Source organism: Bicyclus anynana, chromosome 27 (genome assembly GCF_947172395.1).
Source record: "Bicyclus anynana chromosome 27, ilBicAnyn1.1, whole genome shotgun sequence".
Taxonomy (NCBI): domain Eukaryota; kingdom Metazoa; phylum Arthropoda; class Insecta; order Lepidoptera; family Nymphalidae; genus Bicyclus; species Bicyclus anynana.
The window spans coordinates 6774065-6798803 of record NC_069109.1 but is presented as its reverse complement, the minus strand read 5'-3'; the positions used below and the strand labels follow the sequence as shown (position 1 = coordinate 6798803).

General features: G+C 38.6%; 2 protein-coding genes across 7 annotated transcripts in view; both read right to left on the bottom strand.

The window, feature by feature from the left end:
- The window catches only part of LOC112046141 (uncharacterized), a 29859-nt gene extending 25531 nt beyond the window's left edge, over window positions 1-4328 (bottom strand). Inside the window, exon 1 of one of the 2 annotated variants that reach the window (XM_052890224.1) lies at window positions 4161-4328. The gene's annotated coding sequence lies outside the window, so the exon portion shown is untranslated. The remainder of the gene's footprint in view (window positions 1-4160) is intronic. The other variant, XM_024082649.2, reaches the window with a different exon arrangement.
- A 4311-nt stretch (window positions 4329-8639) lies between these two features.
- The window catches only part of LOC112046166 (zinc finger protein 37), a 37438-nt gene continuing 21338 nt past the window's right edge, over window positions 8640-24739 (bottom strand). For all 5 annotated transcript variants that reach the window (XM_052890227.1, XM_052890228.1, XM_052890230.1 and 2 more), the window contains 6 exons: window positions 24135-24270; window positions 23453-23656; window positions 20096-20224; window positions 17248-17363; window positions 15497-15696; window positions 8640-14440 (listed from right to left, as the gene is read on the bottom strand). In XM_052890227.1, the coding sequence (XP_052746187.1) occupies window positions 14363-14440; window positions 15497-15696; window positions 17248-17363; window positions 20096-20224; window positions 23453-23656; window positions 24135-24270 (863 nt within the window). In that variant the 3' untranslated portion in view covers window positions 8640-14362. The remainder of the gene's footprint in view (window positions 14441-15496; window positions 15697-17247; window positions 17364-20095; window positions 20225-23452; window positions 23657-24134; window positions 24271-24739) is intronic.

The following is a 24739-nucleotide window of genomic DNA, read 5'->3' as shown; positions in this document are numbered from 1 at the left end:
TACAAGCACTTTTAAAACGTCATGTTTTACTATTTGTAGGGATTCCAGCACCGGTTCGAAAGACAGGTTCTGCTGAGAGAGCCGGCAAAATAGTCAACAGTTGCTTTCGAAAAAAAATCATACAGTATTATGCTTTACACTATACATAGTTTATACAAGTAGGTACATGGTTGAAATTATTACAATTTCTACTACCTACTTTTATTTTCTGTGTGAAGCTGGAAGCTAATTTAATGGCCTCCAAGTATCTTTATCATTAAGAAATTCATCAATGGTGAAGTAACCTCGAGTCCGAAGTTCAAGCTACTATTGAGAAGTTCTTAGAAGAAAACATGCTCAGTGTTTCATAGCTCATCCCAAGACTCATGTGTTAACCATTGGTGTATATAGGATTATTTCCTGGGGTGGGCCTGGGGTGATCCTACATATCACTGAACAGAGACACTCAATATAAAAATTTCGTTAGAAATATTTGTAGACGCAGACCTCTGAAACGGCTCGACTTATTTATTATTTTTTCTTTGTATCTATGGTAGGTATCAGAAAAGGTCTTAATATATTTTTCAAAATATTTATTACTTATATTTATTATCTTAATGGGGATGATGACTAGGTTTTAATATATTGATTTTTATGATAAATTCGGGTAAATAAGGTCAATGTTAACTAATTTGTATATAAAAAGCAAAGATTGACTGGATATTTGCAAAATAAATAAGATTATAAAATTTCAAAATCTACGTATGGGGCGTTTTTCAGGGATCCGCGGCAGCGCCGCAAATCTGACCCTTTAAATCCCTGTAGCTACGAAAGTAATGATCGCAGATACCCTGTTACTTTTACAATATTGCTTCACTATTAGCGTACTCTTAATTTATATACAATTTAAAAAACTGTCATCATCCCTATTCTCTGCGTGTGTGAAGTCTGCCAATCCGCAGGGCCAACGTGGTGGACTATTGGCCTAACCCCTCTCATTCTGAGAGGAGACTCGAGCTCAGCAGTGAGCAGAATATGGGTTGATGACGAATTACTTATAGGTTTTTCTTTATTATAAGTTGTAATTGTTATTACCTACTTGATATTTTAAATGATACTTTCTGTAAAATTATTAGTATTTCGGCGTTCATCATAGAATTTCAAATCGGTAGCCCAGTATCCTAGGGTGGGCACTGGACTATTCTAGGGTGGGCACTGGACTATTCTAGGGTGGGCCCGGCCAACCCAGCTCGCCCGCTATATACGCCTATGGTGTTAACAACTGAACTAATGAGGCAGTCCCTAACTTACTGATTAAATTCATAATACATACTCAACAACAGTTTTTGTTTTTAATTTAAATTTCTTCATTTTTAATTTACTGAGAAACCTATGTTCTTATGCACCTTAATGTTTCTAATGGCTTTAATTTATGATAGGTAGGTATCTAAACGAATATGTGATTCAAAAAATGGAAAAATTTGAGATGGGTTGGGTTGGGTGCATTGTATTTATTTTGTTTTGCTTTTACGTGATTAGTCATAATAAAATGCGCATAAACATTTTGCACACTTCAATGCACTGCGCAAAACATTCCGAGGACGAATTCGGTTTCTACACGACATCGTACCGGAACGCTAAATCGTTTGGCGGTACGTCTTTGCCAGTAGGGTGGTAACTAGCCACAGCCAAAGCTTCTCACCAGCCAGACCTGAACCAATTATGAAAACCTCAATCGGCCCAGCCGGGATAGAACTCAGTAGCTCCATCTTGTAAATCCACCGCGCATACCATTGCGCCACCCTACCAAAGACTATAGAAACTGAAAGGGATGTGAATTTTCATCCTACTCCTAACAAATTAGCCCGCTTCTATCTTAAATTGCATCATCTTCGTTCTCACTTACCATCAGGTGAGATTGTGGCCAAGGGCTAACTTGTAACCTATGTCGTTAGCCGCATGTTAGCGCCACTGGAATGCGATCTCACCTGATATTAAGTGACAAAGACTAATATGGTAGCAAGTTTACTGTTACTTGGAACAGGCACAAGTTTATTCCATTTAGACCTCTGACGATTCTAGCCTACCACCAAATCAGATCTGAGTCAATATACATCAGCATCATCATTATCCACCCATATTCGGCTCACTGCTGAGCACGAATCTCCTCTTAGAATGAGAGGAGTTAGGCACGCTGACTTAATGCAGATTGGCAGAATTTAGAAAATTCTCAGACACGCAAGTTTCCTCACGATGTTTTTTCTACACAGTTTGAGATACGTGATATTTAACTTTTTAAAATGAACATAACTGAAAAGTTAGAGGTGCGGAATGGATTCGAACGTACTCCCTCCGGAATTAGAAGCAGAGGTCATATCCACACGGCTATCACGATACATGTAAGATAAAAATCCTAAATTGACCCGAATTGGGAATCGAAACTAAGGCCTCGCTGTTGAAAACCACAACATTCTTACTGCGCCTACAAAATCATTAAAAGTTAGAAAAAAATAAGGTTTAATTTTAATAAAATTTTCACAACTAATTACTTTAAGAGTCATATTAAAATCTATAAACAAAACAAAGTTAAGAAAAAAAACTTTATAAAAATAAAACCTCAACGCGTTAACATAATCTAAGCTATCATAACTACATTTTAATTATAAATGTTATCATTAACCACATCTTCAATCATTTTCGTTCATACAAATTTGAACCTTAATTTTAATGTGACGAAGTTCATTTTGGCAGTAATGAAGATAAAAAGTTAATGTCATGATTATAGTTGCGATATGTTTAATTGTGGGAGTTTATCTTTTGTTTTTTCTTATACTGTATTTTTTTTATTCTACATCACGTCAAGACTCCTGGCGCGCGAATTATATAAATCTTTTTTACACTAGGACATGTGACAGACATTACACATAAGTTGGTGTTTCATTATTAATCATCATCACTAACAACCCATATTCGGCTCACTGTTGAGCACTAGTCTCCTGTCAGAATGAGAGTGGTTAGGCTACTAGTCCACCGCGCTGACCTAATGCGAAATAATATAATTGTGCCTTTTTAACAACCTCCGTTGCGCAGTGGTATGTGCGGTGGATTTACAAGACGGAGATCGTGGGTTCGATCCCAGGCTGGGCCGATTGAGTCCAAGTCTGGCTGGTGGAGGCTTCGACGAAATGTCATCTACCTACTGTATGATATCCACCAGTAGGCCCCGGATGACATTTGTTACACAGAATCTCAATTTCGTATATGTCAACTAGCATACCGGGAGGATAAGACCGGGGGGGGATGGGTGACCACCCCCGATCTGCTTAGTTTTTTATCCAATACTTATTAACCGACTTCAAAAAAAGGAGGAGGTTCTCAATTCGAAAAACCCAAGATTGATGCAACTCACTTCCCCGCGCGCACAATTTCACACCCGCAGTCTTTCTCCCCCCCCCCCCCCCCCCCGTCGCCCGCATATCATAGGAGTGTCATCAACGTGCTTGCCAGACTATAAAATCATTTATTTATTTACTTAGATGTTTATAAATTCTATAGTGAGTTTGTTTGTTTGTTCTAAACCGATTTTAAAAATTCTTACACCGATGAAAAGATACACAGTAGAATAGAAAACTGCGTAGTTCACCCAGTAGGTATATAATATAACTAGCTGACACCGCGCGGTTTCACCCGCGTGGTTCCCGATCTCGTAGAAGTACGGGGATAGCCCATAGCCTTCCTCGATAAATGGGCTATCTAACACTGAAAGAATTTTTCAAATCGGACCAGTAGTTCCTGAGATTAGCGCGTTCAACTAAACAAACAAACAAACAAACTCTTCAGCTTTATATATTAGTAAATATCAATGATATTTTATACCAGAGAAGGGATCAAAACTGAGGCAAAATGTGGAAAATTGACTTCATTTTATTTAGTCGCTTATTACAACGAACGTTATTTCAACAAATAATACCTAAATATCGTCTACAATGTCGAGTTGTGTGTTCAGGAAGTGTAAAAACTATATATACATAAATATATATATAATGGAATTAAATACAAAATTGTACATATGTGCGCTCAATGGTGTAGCTAAATTCAAATCACTATTTACAGTGATCTTGTATGGATGTAACCTATCTATAGTATAAAATTATCATTTTATAACATAAAGAAAAACTTACAAGTTTAGAAAACACATAGAACACACACGAAATAGACACAAAATGTTCACAGCTACACAAATACACTGCACTACACTAAATAACACGACCAGTTTTATGAAAATAAGCCAGTTTTGTGTGAAAATTGTAATATTAATATATTTAAATTATATAATGTCAATGTTTCATTGTCTCAACGGACGATCTGATCGAAGCGTGTAATGATACTAATAGCAGAGGCGGACTTGGTGAAGTAGTCCGACTGCTTCAGGGCTGTCCAAACATAGCCATTCTTTTATCAAGTACCTATATTTTTTTATTTATAATGGAGAATGTTTACTATTTTCAAATGTTAGCTTTCTGTATTCTCCGTTGAAAATAAAAAATTCTCGTGAAAGAATTATTTCGATACGTTAATTAATTCTCAAGATATGGAATATTAAAGTGTGCGCGCGGCGACAGCCCGCGTTTAATGTGCGTGACGTCATCGTACAACACTTGCACGGCCCGTTCAGGCAATTTCGTACTTCTGCCATACCTACTAACGAACTAATGGTTAGCCATTAGTCAAAGAGTAAATTAATATAAGGGCCATATTTTTTTCTTTATGACTGTTAGTTACAGAGATAAACGCATTTAAAAACAAACATATTATAAGCATACTCTTCCGCAATATAATATTATCCCGTTTTAGCCCAGTGGACATCATCTGATTCCGGAGGGTGTGGGTTCAAAGTCGGTCCGGGGCATGCACAAAAAAAAACCTCAAACTTTTCAGTTGTGTGCATTTTAAGAAATTAAATATCACATGTCTCAGACGGTGATGGAAAAACATCGTGAGGAAACCTGCATACCAGAGAATTTTCTTAATTCTCTGCGTGTGTGAAGTCTGCCAATCCACATTGGGCCAGCGTGATGGACTATTCGCCTAACCACTCTCATTCTGAGAGGAGACTCGAGCTCAGCAGTGAACTGAATATGGTTTGAAAATGGTGATGATGATATAATATTAGTATGCAGGTGACAACCCTACTGTAAGCGCCATTATAGAGTCTGTAGGTATTGGCGCGACCGGTAGGAGTGGTGTGTCACAGTGCATAAGCGGAGCGTTTATACTTTTTTTTAAAAGTATGAAAACAAGTGAATCGCTAAAGGGGCAGCTGCCCCCCTAGAGCTATAAATATTTAGCCAAATACAAAGGGTTCACTAGATCAACTACAAATACAATTGCTTTTCTGAACCTTTTTTTTCAGTGGCTATATAATAGACTAGCGGACGCCCGCGACTTCGTCCGCGTGAAATTCAGTTTTTCACAAATTTCGCGGGAACCATGCATTTTTTCGGGATGAAAAATATGTTCTGCAAGGTTGTAGTACATTATTTTATTCTAACGTCAATAGTTTTTGCAGCGCACGCTATGTAAACAAACATTTTGTAAACCTTGGGTTACATTAACGGAATTTCAGGAAGGATCCCTATTTTTTTTGAAAATAAAATATATAATAGCCTATAGCCTTCCTTGATAAATGGGCTATCTACTACTGAAAGTATTATTCAAATCGGACCAGTAGTTCTTGTTCCAAAATATTTAAAAATGCACAACGTTACGTTCAAGTTTTCATTTCTGCCGGTAACCCGTTTTTTTCTCACTACCCGCATAAAATAAATGTAAAAAAACAGACTGTTGTTAAATCGCTTGCGCTTGTAACTTGTGCCGCAGTCAATGAAAGCTGTATCATCATTCGGTTAAAGGTTTTTCCCTCCACTGCAGTTATGAACAGAATGCTTTCATATTAAAACTGTTTACTCACCGACCGCACTTCGATGTCCAATTCATACTTAATTAATAAATAATTAGGATTTTGTGTCCTATACAGGGTAACGACCTTTGACCGATACATTGGTACCAGCGGCGAAGAGTTTTTTTTTTATTCTTTACAAGTTAGCCCTTGACTACAATCTCAATCAATCAATCAATTAATTTCTTTGCAGATACATACATTATTTATACAGGTGGTCGGTAAATGTAGATGGTAAATGTATCTTGCCAATTAGGCATGCAAATTATTTAATGATTCAAATGACAATTTCACCATTTAAAATTTACATCTTTACAATTAAAATATGTATGAAAATAACAATAATATTAACTTAAATACTCATTTACACTGTAGAATGCCTGTTGAGTTAGGTATTTATATAAATTATTTTTAAAGCAATTTATATTCTTTTCTTTCCTAATTTATTTTGATAACTTATTATAAATTCTTACTGCCGCTATGAATAAACTATTATGGTACAGAGTAGTTTTATGTTGTACGCATCTAAATTTATCATTGTCGCGTTTATTTTCATAAGGTAAGTGATGGTAAGTGATGATGCAATCTAAGATGGAAGCGGGCTAACTTGTTAGGAGGAGGATGAAAATCCACACCCCTTTCGGTTTCTACACGGCATCGTACCGGAACGCTAAATCGCTTGGCGGTACGTATTTGCCGGTAGGGTGGTAACTAGCCAGACCTGGACCAATTAGGAAAATCTCAACCTGCCCAGCCGGGGATCGAACCCAGGACCTCCGTCTTGTAAATCCACCGCGCATACCACTGCGCCACGGAGGCCGTCAAGTATATAATAATAGAGATCTGTTACTTACGCGTAAAAACTGAGGCAAACAGAAGCGGTCGATTGGACCGCATTTCATTGAGTCGTATACGGTATGGTATAGTAGGTCAATAACGAAAGTTATATAAACAAATAACACCTAAATATACAAATACAATGTAGCAACTAAATATAATAAATTTAGCAACTTTAATCTCAGAATCTGCCTTCCGAACCGGTGGTAGAATCTTTACAAATAGTCAACTGACGTAACAAAAGTGCTTGTAAACTGAGCCTACTTGAAATAAATGAATTTTTGATTTTAAAATCCTATACCTACCTAGACATAAAATGTATATATTGGAATTAAACACATAATTGTGCATGTGTGCGTCTAGTAGTAGTAGCTAAAGGATCACTTTTTGCGGTGATTTTTTAATAACAGCCACCTAACATGTCTATAGTATAAAATGACGTTGGCCATGACCTCTAGATTGTTTGTTCTCGTATCGTATAAATAACTTTATACACTTGATAAAACAGCGTTTTGGGTTCCTTTCTTACTTGTTAATAGGGATGATGACAGTTTTTTTAATTGTATATAAATTATACTAATATCAAAGCAATTTTGTAAAAGTAACAGGGTATCTGCAATCTTTACTTTCGTAGCTACAGGGATTTAAAGGGTCAGATTTGCGGCGCTGCCGCGGATCCCTGAAAAACGCCCCATACAAAATGGCACGATTTAGTGACGTCGTTGGCTCGCTGATCGTTAGATTTGTATGGGCGATCAAACAAAATTACTAATATCTTTGTTATTTGTGCGTTTATGTTTATACGATAAAATATTTATAGTTGATTTTGAAATTTAATAATCTCATTTATTTTACAAATATCCAGACAATCTTTGCTTTTTATGTATAAATTAGTTAACATTGACCTTATTTACCCGAATGTATCATAAAAATCAATATATTCAAACCTTGTCATCATCCCCATTGAGAATGAATTTTTCATCGTTTATCCCATTTTATGGGGTATGGTTATCAGTATTTCTGTGCATTACATAGGGGATTAAAGTGCTAACTTAATCTACGGAATCCTAGACTGCGTGTGACACGCACTTGGCCGGTTTTGACTCATTAGTCATCATTTGACGTATAGAATACAACCTGAACAAACTCAAAATAAAAAAAAAATCAAAATTAAAAATCATTTATTTCAAGTAGGCTCAGTTTACAAGCACTTTTGTCACGTCAGTTGACTATTTGTAAAGATTCTACCACCGGTTCGGAAGGCAGGTTCTGCTGAGAAGAAACCGGCAAGAAACTCAACAGTTGCTCTTTTGAAAAAGTCATACAGTATTATAATTTACAATTGATAACCATTACTGTTTACATTTCTTATAGTTTTACTTCCTGTGTGAAGGTGGAAGCTGATCCAATGGCCTCCAAGCATCTTTACTCATCATCATCATCATCATCATATCAGCCGATGGAGTCCACTGCAGGACATTGGCCTTTTGTAGGGACTTCCAAACATCACGATACTGAGCCGCCTGCAGCCAGCGAATGTCTGCGACTCGCTTGATGTCGTCAGTCCACCTGGTGGGGGGTCGACCAACACTGCGCTTACTAGTGCGGGATCGCCATTTCAGCACTTTGTGTACACACACACTGTAGAAACTAAGTCTAAATCTATATATATAAAATAAAGTCGTGTTAGTTACTCCACTTAGAACTCAAGAACGGCTGAACCGATTTAGCTGAAAATTGGCAGGGAGGTAGTTTAGAGCCAAAAGAAGGACATAGGGTACTTTTTACTTTTTTTTTTGGGGTAGGGTAAGGGTATGGTAGGGGTAGGGTAGGGTAGGGGTATGGAATAAATAAATAGAAAAACTTTCCAACAAAATAAGATAATAAATTTATTACGAATGCCAAATCTTCTCCAACTTTTAGTTAACTAAAACTAAGTTTATTTTTTTTTTACAGACTAAACCGAACTAGTGTTAGTTTAGTGTACAACTTTACACTAAACTAACACTAATTTTAAAATATGTATAATATAATTAATTAATTAATCCGATTTGCAGTGTTTTCTTTTTTTAATTTCATTACATTCTAAAATATGTAGACACAGAAAGAAATAGACGAAGAGAGAGAGCTCTCAATTCTTATTTACTTATTTTTTTACAAGTTTACCCTTAGCTACATATCACCTGATGGTAAGTGATGCAATCTAAGATGAAAACGGACTAACTTGTTAGGAGGAGGATGAAAATCCACATTCCTTTCGGATTTTACACGACATCGTACCGGAACGCTACATGTAACTACTAACTAGTCACGGCCAAAGTCTCCCATCAGCCAGAACACTACCCTGAACCATTTTTTCATCAATATATTTTAACTAACTTTGTTGGTATAATTTGCAGTAGTATTGATTTAAAAAAATGTATTATAACAATATAAGTTTCTTACATTATGCCTAGTAGTTCAGACAGACAGACAGTGGAAAAGGCTGGAGTGGCTAACAGATATTCTGAACAATACATTGGACATAGTATTAGATATATCTATAAAAGAATGACATTAGTCAAACCTGTTTGGCCCATTGTTGGCTGTCTGAAAAACACGCTTAACATAACCCAATATGAAAACACCTTATCTTTTTTTATCGTCCACGCATTTTTATTTATGCTTTCAATTCGTCTATTACTTTATATGTCTACGTTAAAAATACAGTTCTGTTTTCGCATAAAATAAAACCAATTAATGACAAAACATGACAGCCTTGACAATTTTGAGTTTACTTTCCCGTTTTCACATAATATAAAACTAAACTAAAATTTCCAACAAATCTATTTTGACAGTAGTTACTAACTGACAATTTAACTTCATTTTATGAAAAATTAACTATTTTACTGTTAAATTGTTTTCCTACAAATTTTTTTGCAGTTATAAACCAGCAGTACTTGACAGTTTTACATAATATAATTCTGTTATTGCATATAATAAAAATAAACTACTTCGAAAACATATCATTGAGATATTCTACAATTCTCAATGTCTCGAGCAGTCGGTTTTGCTTTGCATTTCTGTCAATATTTTTTCAGTCACAGAAAGAAATTAAAACAATTGTTGAATAATAAATAGACAGAGAATTTATTAAATAAAAAAAAGTGCTTTAAACCACACAACTGAAGTAAAACATCTATAGTTCTCAGTGTAAACGTTCATTCGTCTCGCCGGATTACATTTTTCGTAACGCATTACTCCCCAAGTCAAGCGTGGGTAAAGAAGTTTTACTTGAAAAAAAGAAATCAACTATGGGAAAAACTCAGTATACATACTTGTATAAGTAGATACATAAGAAGTTCATTTATAAACGCACCAAAATTTTCAAAAAAAAAAAATTAATTTCCACAAAATAAAAACTTCATTTCAGTGTGTCGCGCAGCAAAAGTGGTATAAGTACATTTTTTTATATAAAAAAAAAATGTACTTTGAATTTTATAATCTTTAAAAAATTCATTATTATTATTACATAAATAATAATCAATTGGATTTACTTAATTAAAAAAAAATACATACAATTACGTGTATTGAAATACTTAACAAATATAAAAACAACTATATACTTATCAATAATAGTTATAATATTATAATAATAATAATAATTATAAAGAGCCAAATACCCAAATTTGTATTCGAAAATGCCGATTTTGCTAGGCGTGTGCGCGAAATATCGATGATTATTATATCGATAATTATTATTCAACAATCAAAATATGCGGCAACCAAAATGAATGTAGAAATGAATGTAGAATCTTTACAAATATTCAACTGACGTGTCAAAAGTGCTTGTAAACTGAGCCTACTTGATATAAATGATTTTTTATTTTGATTTTGAATGCTGATATTCTTGGCCACAACCACAAAACACCGCTAGGTTTGGTTTTTGGTTTTATTTTACGTTTTATGTCGCTGTGACTACGCACTTCCGTGGTGTCGCCTGGTTCAAGGTCTGACATGACAATCATCGCTGTATCTATACTAATACTATAAAGCTGAAGCGTTTGTTTGTTTGAACGCACTAATCTCAGGAACTACTGGTCCGATTTGAAAAATCATTTCTGTGTTAGATAGCCCATTTATCGAGGAAGGCTATAGGCTATATATTAACGGGAACGGGAACCACGCGGATGAAACTGCGCGTCGTCGTCTAGTGTCCAATATTTGCTTGGTACATGCAGCACAATGCTGAGCTGGATCCTTTTTCAAGGTTGTGCCAAATATGACTAATGTTCTGATGATTAGACTAAGCGGTTTGAGTATTGGGCACTACATTATTATTGTATTAAGTGGTTAAGTGTGGCAAAATTTATGGAATAAATGATTTTTTCTTCCTCTACCGGCAATTTCCAGTAGTTTTCATACATTTTATATGGACTCGTCTCACACTGTTGACGCCGGTGGCCGCCACACGATACCTCAGACCAGTTATTGTATAGGACCTGCCTCGCTAGACGTTACTTTTCTGTCCAAGTACATGATCAACGATCTAATGCGAGTAAAATGTCTCTATAGAATCGATGTTAAATAGGTGTGTAATCGTGTTCGTCGGTTAAAGAGCTCCGTAAATATACCTTTTTGTGTAATTTTTTATATTATATCTTTAGAAAACAGAAGTAAAAAAAGCAAGACATAAAAAAAACTATGAATAAATAGATTGTAAAGTATGAGAAAAATGTGGAATTTTCCAGAATTTGAACAAATAAGATAATTTCAATGTACTTACATATTTACATATAGGTATATTTATAAACATCGAACGATGTCAATTTTCCGAAATATTTATCGACGAAATCATACATCGATATAATTATCGATATGTCTCGCACACGCCTAGATTATACCCTTTTTATTTTTTCCTACTATTACTTTAACTATATTCATCATAAAATGTATCTAAGGCTGATTCTTTAAAAAAAATGTCCTTCCGGCATCATAATATATCATCTTTTATAACTAATTATGTTTCCGAACGTTTATTTACGATATGAAATATACTCAGAGGCAAAATTTTCCGCCCACTTTAATATACTCGCGTCATATTAAAGTGGACGGATAATTGTGCCTGTGATATATAAAGGGCTATTCTGTAGCAATAGGCTAGTTGACACGTTTTTTAAAATAATCTTAAATTGGTCTTTATCGTTCTACTCGATTAAAAAAAAATGTCATATATTTTTAAGGCATGATTTTTCAATATTTATTTGACAATACGATCCAAAACACTGTTTCATGACGTCACATTACTTAATCCTTTACCAAACGGAGCGTTTAACGAAAAAAAAAACAAGTTTGACGTTTACCACATCAAGTAACATTATGACGTCACAAAATGGACGACAGAGTTTGTAACGTTTGGAAAATTTGAAAAAATATATGATTTCTAAATAATATCTTATAAAAAATCCTCAATTTTTTTTTTAATAATATATTTTAAATTCGATATGAGTCAACTACCCTATTTTTTTGTAAATCTCTTGCGACTTTTGAATTCCCCTTCATCTTTCCCTTTCAATATTATTGTATTAGACAGAAAGAGAAAGAGTTAAATTCAAAACTTGCAAGACAAAAAGTTTGACTATAGATAGTTCGCAATAGACTGATAAAAATCTTACAAAATGCTTATTCGCTTTCACCAAATAGTCATTTCAATAAAATAAAAGAATATATCAAATTATAAAAAAAAAAACACAAAATTAAAATGTATTAAAAAACTTTGTAAAGTATTAAAGTTGATACAAAAAAAAAACACAAATTTTATTGCAAATGACGTCATTATTCGCGTTTCGAAAAATGCAGTCACATTCAAAAGCTGTATTAGAAACAAATCAGCATAATTATATACAATTTAAATTATTTTTAACTGGCACCTGAACATAAATGTGTATTAATATATTATTTATTTATAATATTGAGTTGAGATGCCAGGAAAAATAATTCATTTATAATAACTATATTATATAAGGAAAAAACTTCATTCAAATGGATATACAAATTTTCGACCCCCTAAAAAACGTCAAAAATTCGTCACAAACATAATGACAGATATAAAAATAAATGATCCAATATTTTTTATAAAATAAAAAAAAATACATTAGCATGTAAAGTCCATAATTCCAAATTAGTGACGCCATAATAAAAATGTACTCTTCAAAAATCAGAACTGAATTTGTTAAATTTATTATTCGCAAAAATCTCGATTTCTGAGTTATGTCACTTTACGTAAAAAAAAACACGTAGGTAATGCTTCAGACGATATTGCTAAATGCATATAAAAAAGAAAAATGGATCTTCATTATGCTCAAAAACCAAGATATTTGAGCATAATGAAGATCTAAAATTTTCGAGTTATTTACAATTTAAGTCAATTTACAAGTTTCAATAATAGAGAATATTTTAAAAGTATTGTAAAATACCGAAAGTTTTGTCTTGTACGAACCATTTTTTAACAGTACTGTATATATTACTGTAAAAATAATGCAATGTATGACATCATACTTTGAAAATGTTTCAGTAACGAAATAAAAAATACATAATTTACGAGTTGGGACACTTCAATGAAGCCGGAAGTGCATTTCTGTGTTAAAAACCATAATAATATAGTGAAAATACTTTCTAAGTAACGACCTAAGGGCTATTCGCCACAGTGTAGCAAATGTACAGTTGGGAAACTAACATGTTATAGATTATCATTATTATCACTTAACACCTTAAAACACTCACCGTTTCGGTATGCTTAAGACGCGTGCCACATAAATAATTCTTCTCGTCGACCAACAGCGGCAGAACCAAAAATATCGTTTCTCTTTCGTCGCCGCTATTGGTCTGCAATATGTCTTGTCTTCACGAGATATGTCGCGGCACGTATCTTAAGCCTACTGCAGTGTAAGTGTTCATTTACACGAGCGGCAGCTGCTACCGACGACTGCAGTCGACTGCCGTGGGCTGCCGCCGAGACGTCGCTGACTGCAGTCGTCAGTAGAGTTGCCGCTTGTGTAAATGGACCCTAAGACAAAATGATGTCGATCTGAAAAATTACGTTCATTCATAGACAAAACACAAGCACTGTGTAAATATGCTGAGATATATGTGAAATAGCAAAGAACAATATATAATATGTACACTTTGCTATTTTCTTAAATATATCTCAAAACTATGTACTCATTCTGTTGTGACAATAAATAAATATTTTCGATTTCTCTAATGTGGGTTGTTGGTTGTTAGATAAATGAAGATCGTTATTTACGTATTTAGTTGAAATAATCATGTTAGATGATCGTAAAAACAAAAAATAACTGACACTTGATGTAAAATGGCGTAGTCAAGGATATTTTGTTGAAATAACTATGTTAGATGATCACTAAATACAACGAAAAACGATGCAATGACTCATTATTTGAATAATACATAATAACCCTGCTGACTCGGCTATAAGGTTACACTACACCATACATATACTTTCCGTACTGTACGCTTGCTACACCGCGGCATACCGTATGTAGATTCTAGACTTTGGCGTTTCGGAACGCGGTCGCGGCGGTTGCACTACTACTGCTTGAGCCGCTTGTAGTTCGCCAGGTGGCTGTTGAGGTGTTGCGCCAGCTGGTCTGCGCGCGTGAACGACGCCTGAAAGAGACGAAATGATTCACGTTAAAAATGTTAGACAGAGATAGAATACATCACTAATAGAGATTATGAATAAATGTAGACCCAAAATTGTTCCCTGTGCAACACCTTTAAAAGTCTACACACACATTAGACACAGATAGAATACAGCATTAATAGAGATCATCAATGAATGTGGACCCAAAAGTGTTCCCTGTGCGATAGCATTAGAGTTTGCACGCGTGAGCCAGCGCAGAAGCATCGCCTGATGGGGCCCGAAAACTGAAGCAGAAGAGATGGGCGGTACAACTTTCTAGGGACGTCTCCTCTGAGACTCGGACCTCGGCTTAGACCCCATTTTGGGAGGGTGTTTTGGCTTGAGCGTATTAGTCCGGGGTGCCTCCGAGATCGTGAGTTGAAAACCCCCACGTCAAGTTGACGTCAGATATATGGACCTCCGCGAGGTTGCTTGTGTTCGTGTTTCCTAGGAAGCATTGTCGGTCGTTATGTCGTTGCAGGATCGTAAAAGAAACTAATATCGGCGTTGGAATCGGGGGTGTAGCTGCAAGCCTCAACCACTAGTTTGGCGGTACTCTCAAAATAAGTTTTCGAGAGTTATTTATTAATTTCATATATTGGGCTATGTGGGGAGATCTAGGTTTCTATGTAAATCGTTAATGCGTAAAAACCACGGAGCGCCCGTGGCCTGACGTATGAATCTGTAGGAAATTGCATTTAGGCATGAACAATGCCTGAGGATAGCGTGTAGATACTTTAATAGCAATAGACAGATATACATCATTATTAGAGATTATCAACAAACGAGGACCCAAAAGTGTTCCCTGTGCGACCCAAAGCACACATTGAAAACTATATTAAAATATGCAACTATAAAAAAGTATTTATGATTAAACAATACCCAATTACGATCCATTCTCTTTAAAATGTCGTGACCTAAGAATCTTTATTCGCTGTTTTCCAAAAAAAATATGCATTAGGTATCAATAATTGTAAAGGTCATTAATAGAGATTATCAACAAACGTGGACCCAAAAGTGTCCCCTGCGCGAACACTCACCTTGCACACGACGCATCTGTAGAGCTGCTTGGCGTGGTTGTGTATGTGGCGCGTCAGCGAGTGCGTGTGCGTGAACCGCTTGCCGCACTGCGCGCACACGTGCGGCAGACGCGACGGCGCCGACGCGGCGTGCGCGCTGGCGCGGTGCCGCCGCAGCTGCTCGTAGCGCCCGAACGAGCTGCCGCACTCAGAGCAACGCCCTGTAGAATTCGTGGAAGCGTTAGAATGGGGTAATGCTGCTGATAACAAAAGCGATAAAGCGATGTCGTGAGTGTGGTTTGCCTAAACAGCCAAAAACGCGAGGTTGTTGAAAAAAAAAAGAACAATAAAGAGGGTAGATCGATTCTGCCCCTAACAGCTGACTTCGCTTTTCATCTCGCAACTTCAGTCCCGTCGTGACCACGATCCATGCAACTGGGTCGAAATATCGACAATAAAAATCTCGTCGTTTTATCGTGGTATGTACCCGTTTAAATAACATTCATAATGAACAACCACGAAATAAGTTTAAAATCATTAATGCTGCTGATATTGGCATTGTATTTGTTTTTTTTTTTTAATGCAAATAGGCTCGCGTTTGACCATGATCTAACCTCTTGTTTTGAAGATACCCAAGTTATAAGATTCAGGAAACACAGACTTGGGAAGGGTATTCCAAACCTTAGCCGTGCGTATGAGGAAAGAAGACGCAAAGCGTTTTGTACGGGTCCTAGGGACCTCTACAACATAGGGATGAAAACCCACCCGATGTTGCGGTGCGATGGTGAAAAGGCGAAGGTGGTATGACATCGAATAGCTCCTGAGCACACTCTCCAAAATATATCCTATAAAACACTGATAAACTGATAACTGTTTAGGCCTTAGACCATTAAAAAGAAAGGTCCTGCCTCGTAAACCGTTAACCCTCTGTCAAAGATTAAGTATAAATTATCTAACGCGTTTATAAAAACTGTTGCTATAGAATCGATCGATGTTTCATTGTTGTAATCGTTTTCGTCGTGTAAAGAGCTCCCTAAAAGTGCCATTTTGTGTAGTTGAATGGCATAAAAAACGGCCAAAAACTTGTAGTTTAGTAAAAAATGGAATAACGTTTCATTTGTAAGTAGTGATGGGGTAATATTGCTGATATGGTCAGTGGATTTACTCAGTGTCATGTGATATTTCGTGATGGGGTAATATTGCTGATATGGTCAGTGGATTTACTCAGTGTCATGTGATATTTCGTGATGGGGTAATATTGCTGATATGGTCAGTGGATTTACTCAGTGTCATGTGATATTTCGTGATGGGGTAATATTGCTGATATGGTCAGTGGATTTACTCAGTGTCATGTGATATTCCGTGATGGGGTAATATTGCTTATATGGTCAGTGGATTTACTCAGTGTCATGTGATATTTCGGGATGGGGTAATATTGCTGATATGGTCAGTGGATTTACTCAGTCTCATGTGATATTTCGGGATGGGGTAATATTGCTGATATGGTCAGTGGATTTACTCAGTGTCATGTGATATTTCGGGATGGGGTAATATTGCTGATATGGTCAGTGGATTTACTCAGTGTCATGTGATATTTCGGGATGGGGTAATATTGCTGATATGGTCAGTGGATTTACTCAGTGTCATGTGATATTTCGTGATGGGGTAATATTGCTGATATGGTCAGTGGATTTACTTAGTGTCATGTGATACTTTGTGATGGGGTAGTCTTGCTGATGCTGACAATGTACCAAGGCCGCTTGTGCACTCACCGGCCCTCTCGTCGGCGGTGTGCGTGCGGTCGTGCGCCGCCAACTCCGCGTCGTCCTCGAAGCACTTCCGGCAAACCTCGCACCGGACCGTCATGGCGCCGCGATGGGCCTCCGCTCTGGAACAACATGCTCTCTTTTATTATCTACTAGCAGACGCCCGCGACTTCGTCCGCGTGAAACTCGATGTAAACTTTCAACTACCCCTACCCTACTCTACCCTACCCCACCCTTACTCCGTTTTCTAATTTTTATTAATATGAACTTTATACAATAACAATAAAGCTCAAATTGACAACATTTTAGCCAGAAAAACATTTGTATGGGAAAAAGAAAATGGCTATTTTTATGGTTTTTCCGGCAATTATTCGAATTTTTCTCGCCGTAAAAACCATCCTAAAACATCAACGAACATTTAAAAAAAATATTGGCCAAATTGGTCCAGGCGTTGTTGAGTTATGCGCTTACCAACGCATTTTGCGATTCATTTTTATATTATAGATTATAGGCGCTATTGGAGTCAAAAGAAAGGACCGAGTAAAATTAAAAAAGCAAAACTAATAAATTCATAAATGCATACGCAACTAACAAACAACTAAAGTGGAGATGGACAGGGCATATGATAAGAGAAAAGAAAGATAAATGGACCAGGACAAAAACGGAATGGTACCTGAGAGACAGCAAGAGAAACAGGCAGACAGACTAAAAGGTGGGAAGATGATATTAGGAGCATAGCGGCCAATATGGTCTCGTTTAGCAAGAAATAGAATAGAATGGAAAACTGTAGAGGAGGCATTTGTCGGAAAACAAGCTGCAGACTAATAACCAATTTGGCAATAAAGGCTATTTTATTTTTTATTTTATTTATTTATTTATTATGGGCGCTAAACAGGGCCCACAGGGTAGTCCTCAGAAATGCCAGAGGGCAATGGAGCGTAGTATGGTGGGAGTAAAGAAGAGGGAAAGAATAAGAAACATTGATATAAGGAAAAGGACCAGAGTTACCGACATTTTAACCAGGATGGACCAGCTTAAGTGATGGACAGGTAATATGCTTCGGGATCTTCAAGAAAAGTGGAGTACCCTTGTCACAAAACACAACAAAACACAATGGTGCCCTCGCAATGGGAGACGGAAAAAGAGACGGCAACATAGACGGTGGGATGGACCTGCCAATGCATAGCTTTAAGCAATGTGTTAAAAAAAATTTGCTTAGTCGAGGTTACTACAACATTGATGAGTTCCTTAATGATAACGTTGCTTGGAGACCGTTGGATCAGCTTCCACCTTCACACAGGAAGTAAAACTATAAGAAATTGTAATGTTGTCATCAATTGTAATTATAATATTATTGTATGATTTTTTTTAAAAGAGCAACTTGTTGAGTTTCTTGCCGGTATCCTCTCAGCAGAACCTGCCTTCCGAACCGGTGGTAGAATCTTTACAAATAGTCAACTGACGTGTCAAAAGTGCTTGTATACAAAGCCTACTTGAAATAAATGAATTTTTGATTTTGATTTTTGATTGGGAAGACGAGCTGAAGCTTACAGCTGGCCCATTCTGGAGAAGAATAGCTCTGGACAGGAAACACTGGCACAATGAGATTAGGGACATCATTTAATTGTACAAAATCTTCATTAATAAAAGCTATATTATTTTTGAAGTGAAACTTCTTTAGGCGCATGAGGGTAAAATTTTTACAGATGTAACGTCACGCCGGTATGCAACGAAGTGTCGAAAAAGAGAGAGAGAGCGATCGAAACCGATTGAGATAGAGTAAGACAGGGCGAACGTAGCATGAAGCAACTAGCCGTGGAGTGAGAGTAGGGAGCGAGCGAGTGAGAAATATTGAGAGAAAAAGTGAGACAGAGCGAACGTCGTATCACGCACAGTGCTATGGAGTGAGAGGTGGGACTTGGGAGAGAGCTGTAGTGAGAGAGATTGAACGAGAGAGAGAAATCGCGCAATGTAAATATTAAAGAAATAAATTGAAAAAAATATTTTTTTGTTTTTATTCTGTACAAGTATTCTTTACAAGCGGGCTAACTTGTTAGGAGGAGGATGAAAATCCACACCCCTTTTCGGTTTCTATACGGCATCGTACCGGAACGCTAAATCGCTTGGCGGTACGTCTTTGCCAGTAGGGTGGTAACTAGCCACGGCCGAAGCCTCCCACCAGCCAGACCTGGACAAATTAAGAAAATCTCAATCTGCCCAGCCGGGGATTGAACCCAGGACCTCCGTCTTGTAAATCCACCGCGCATACCACTGCGCCATGGAGGCCGTCAAATTTATAATTTACATTAATTTTTAACACTTTTTATATTTTAATGACAATTAAATTCCTAACCTATCTTCCTTTTTCCCTTCCTCTTAGTCTCGAAAATGTATAGTTTTACATTTGTATAAATATAAACAAGATTTATAAATTAGTTCGCCAAAGAAGTTTCACTTCTGACATGTGTACACAGTGCGCACGCATTTTTTTTTTCTTATCTTTGCAATGCTCAGACCAATTATTGTATAGGACCTGCCTCGCTGGACGTTACTTTTCTGTCAAAGTATATGATCAACGATCTAATGCGATTATAGAAACTGTCTCTATAGTATCGATGTTAAATAGTCGTAATCGTGTTCGTCGGTTAAAGAGCTCCATAAAAATACCTTTTTGTGTAATTGAATTGTGTAAAAAAACGGGCAAAAACTTCTAGTTTAGTATAAGATATATACTAAATCTAAGCTCGTTTTCCTCAGAAAATGAAAGACAATTTTGTTCGTGACTATGAGTGCGATACAGGTCCTTCTATAATTGGTCTGAGTTGCAATGGGACACGATCCTAATGGTACTGACTTGTGCTCGTATAACTTCTCGCGTCGGCTGAAGGTCTCGTTGCAGCAGTCACACTCGTAGCGGTCTGAGGAACGCGAGCGCGAGTTGGAGTTACCCCCACCCTTGTTCTGGTGGGAGCGCCGGTGGATTCTGGAGACAAAAACCTATATTAGAATCCTGTAATCAATATAAACTTATTGGTGTATAGGGGATTGATCATCATCATTATCATCATCACTAGCTGACGCCGCGCGGTTTCACCCGCGTGGTTCCCGTTCCCATAGGAATACAGGGATAATATATAGCCTATAGCCTTCCTCGATAAATGGGCTATCTAACACTGAAAGAACTTTTCAAATCGGACCAGTAGTTCCTGAGATTAGCGCGTTCAATCAAACAAACAAACAAACTCTTTAAAAAAATAAATAAAAATAAAAAAAACCATATTTGGCTCACTGCTGAGCTTTTGAGTGAGTCAGAATGAAAGGGCTTAATCCACCACGCTGGCCCGATAACTGTAACCGATAACTGTGTGACGTAGTTAACACTGATAGATGTGTGGCGGAATCAGCACCGACAGCTGTGTGATGCAACAAACACCGATAAATGTGTGGTGGAGTTTGCACCCGACAGTTGTGTGGCGGAGTCAGCACCGACAGCTGTGTGGCGGATTTAACATCAACAGCTGTGTGGCGGAGTCAATATCGATAGCTGTGTGACGTAGTAAACACCGATAGATGTGTGGTGGAGTCTGCACCCGACAGTTGTGTGGCGGAGTCAGCACCGACAGCTGTGTGGCGGATTTAACATCAACAGCTGTGTGGCGGAGTCAATATCGACAGCTGTGTGATGCAACAAACACCGATAAATGTGTGGCGGAGTTTGCACTGACAGTTGTGTGGCGGAGTCTGCACTGACAGTTGTGTGGCGGACTCACCATCGACAGCGTGTGGGGGAGTAAAGACCGATAGATGTTTGGCGGACTCTGCACCGATAGATGTGTGGCGGACTCTGCACCGACAGTTGCGTAGCAGACTCAACATCAAAAGCTGTGTGACATGTGTGTAGTAAACACCGATAGATGTGTGGTGGAGTCTGCACCCGACAGTTGTGTGGCGGAGTCAGCACCGACAGCTGTGTGGCGGATTTAACATCAACAGCTGTGTGGCGGAGTCAATATCGATAGCTGTGTGACGTAGTAAACACCGATAGATGTGTGGTGGATTCTGCACCCGACAGTTGTGTGGCGGAGTCAGCACCGACAGCTGTGTGGCGGATTTAACATCAACAGCTGTGTGGCGGAGTCAATATCGATAGCTGTGTGACGTAGTAAACACCGATAGATGTGTGGTGGAGTCTGCACCCGACAGTTGTGTGGCGGAGTCAGCACCGACAGCTGTGTGGCGGATTTAACATCAACAGCTGTGTGGCGGAGTCAATATCGATAGCTGTGTGACGTAGTAAACACCGATAGATGTGTGGTGGAGTCTGCACCCGACAGTTGTGTGGCGGAGTCAGCACTGACAGCTGTGTGGCGGATTTAACATCAACAGCTGTGTGGCGGAGTCAATATCGACAGCTGTGTGATGCAACAAATACCGATAAATGTGTGGCGGAGTTTGCACTGACAGTTGTGTGGCGGAGTCTGCACTGACAGTTGTGTGGCGGACTCACCATCGACAGCGTGTGGGGGAGTAAAGACCGATAGATGTTTGGCGGACTCTGCACCGATAGATGTGTGGCGGAGTCTGCACCGACAGTTGCGTAGCAGGCTCAACATCAAAAGCTGTGTGACATGTGTGTAGTAAACACCGATAGATGTGTGGTGGAGTCTGCACCCGACAGTTGTGTGGCGGAGTCAGCACCGACAGCTGTGTGGCGGATTTAACATCAACAGCTGTGTGGCGGAGTCAATATCGATAGCTGTGTGACGTAGTAAACACCGATAGATGTGTGGTGGATTCTGCACCCGACAGTTGTGTGGCGGAGTCAGCACCGACAGCTGTGTGGCGGATTTAACATCAACAGCTGTGTGGCGGAGTCAATATCGATAGCTGTGTGACGTAGTAAACACCGATAGATGTGTGGCGGAGTCTGCACCGACAGCTGTGTGACGTAGTAAACACCGATAGATGTGTGGCGGAGTCTGCACCGACAGCTGTGTGACGTAGTAAACACCGATAGATGTGTGGCGGACTCTGCACCGACAGCTGTGTGACGTAGTAAACACCGATAGATGTGTGGCGGAGTCTGCACCGACAGCTGTGTGACGTAGTAAACACCGATAGATGTGTGGCGGAGTCTGCACTAACAGCTGTGTGAAGCAACAAGCACCCGACAGCTCTGTGGCGGACTCAACATCAACAGCGTGTGGCGGAGTCAATATCGATAGCTGTGTGACGTAGTAAACGCCGATAGATGTGTGGCGGAGTCTGCACCAACAGCTATGTGAAGCAACAAACACCCGACAGCTCTGTGGCGGACTCAACATCAACAGCGTGTGGCGGAGTCAATATCGATAGCTGTGTGACGTAGTAAACGCCGATAGATGTGTGGCGGAGTCTGCACCAACAGCTATGTGAAGCAACAAGCACCCGACAGCTGTGTGGCGGACTCAACATCAACAGCATGTGGCGGAGTCAATATCGATAGCTGTGTGACGTAGTAAACGCCGATAGATGTGTGGCGGAGTCTGCACCAACAGCTATGTGAAGCAACAAACACCCGACAGCTCTGTGGCGGACTCAACATCAACAGCGTGTGGCGGAGTCAATATCGATAGCTGTGTGACGTAGTAAACGCCGATAGATGTGTGGCGGAGTCTGCACCAACAGCTATGTGAAGCAACAAGCACCCGACAGCTCTGTGGCGGACTCAACATCAACAGCGTGTGGCGGAGTCAATATCGATAGCTGTGTGACGTAGTAAACGCCGATAGATGTGTGGCGGAGTCTGCACCAACAGCTATGTGAAGCAACAAACACCCGACAGCTCTGTGGCGGACTCAACATCAACAGCGTGTGGCGGAGTCAATATCGATAGCTGTGTGACGTAGTAAACGCCGATAGATGTGTGGCGGAGTCTGCACCAACAGCTATGTGAAGCAACAAGCACCCGACAGCTCTGTGGCGGACTCAACATCAACAGCGTGTGGCGGAGTCAATATCGATAGCTGTGTGACGTAGTAAACACCGATCGATGTGTGGCGGAGTCTGCACCGACAGCTGTGTGATGCTACAAAAACCGATAAATGTGTGGCGGAGTCTGCACCGACAGTTGCATAGCAGACTCAACATCAACAGCATATGGCGGAGTCAATATCGATAGCTGTGTGAGGGAGTCCGTGTATATTTTAAATGTACAGAGGGTGAGACTCACTTGAGGGTGACTCTGGTGGAGTACCACTTCCTGCAGACGTGGCACTGGAAGCTCTTGTCAGCCGACTCGTTCTCCGACTCGCTGATCTCGTCCTGCGCGGGCGCTGGTCCGATGGCGGTCGCGGATCGCTCCGGATCCGAGTCGGACTCCGACTCAGAGTTGGTCCCCGACTGCGGGCCGTACGACCACGCGCCGAACGATGTGCTGTCAAAGACATTTTTGTTTATCAAGCTATTTTCCGGAGTCAGGAAATCAGTGTTATATTCCCCTATTATGGGTTAGGGTTAGGGTTATTGGTGTTATGTTGGTGTTAAAACAGGACTTTTATTAACATAATAGGGTAGTTGACTCATATTCAATATTAATTTTGTATAGTACTTTTTGCGTATTTAATCAGCTTTTTCAATAGCCAATAAAATAGATCATGATGACGATGATGATGAATGTTATGATAATGGTGATGATGATTATGATTATGATGATGGTGACGTAGACGATGATGATGATAGTGATGATGATGATGATGATGATGATGATGATGATGATGATGATGATGATGATAATGATGACGGTGTCGGTGTCAGTGACGATGACGGTTACGGTGAGGGTGACGGTGACAGTGACGGTGACGATGACGATGATGATGATAATGATGTGCTGGTGGTGGTGGTGATAGGCTCACCTATCCTCCTCAGGGTTGGTGACGGAAGGCGGGTCGGGGTTCTTCTGTTTGCTCTCATCATCAGACTCGCTGTCAGAACTGTCCGACGAGCTGGAACTGCCCGATGATGATGAGGAAGACGACGAAGATGAACTGCCTGTGGAAAGAAATTATGAAGGTTCCATAATTATCAATTGGAACAGAAAAAACAACAATCAAGTAATCAAATATTCTGTGTAGCAAAAAATTAACAAAAATGATGATGATTCACTACAAACTCATTTGATATTAAGTGACAATCAAAAATGTTAGAGAGCTTACATACAGGGTGTGCTGTAATGAATGCTACTACTACCTACAAAACATTATTAATAAAAATAGTATTTTAGTATATTGGTGATTTTAATTCGTATTGTTTAACAAAAATCAGACATTTCAAATATTAAACAGCAGCTACAGCATTATAAAAACTGATTTAAGATAGAAAAAATTAAAAAAATCCAAAAAAAAAAAAATTGTTTGAAAATTTTTTTCAAACTATTCAAATTAATTTTAGACAATTAGGGATTGTATCTGCCATTTGCATTTAATCCATTAACTAGCGGACGCCCGCAATTCTTCCGCGT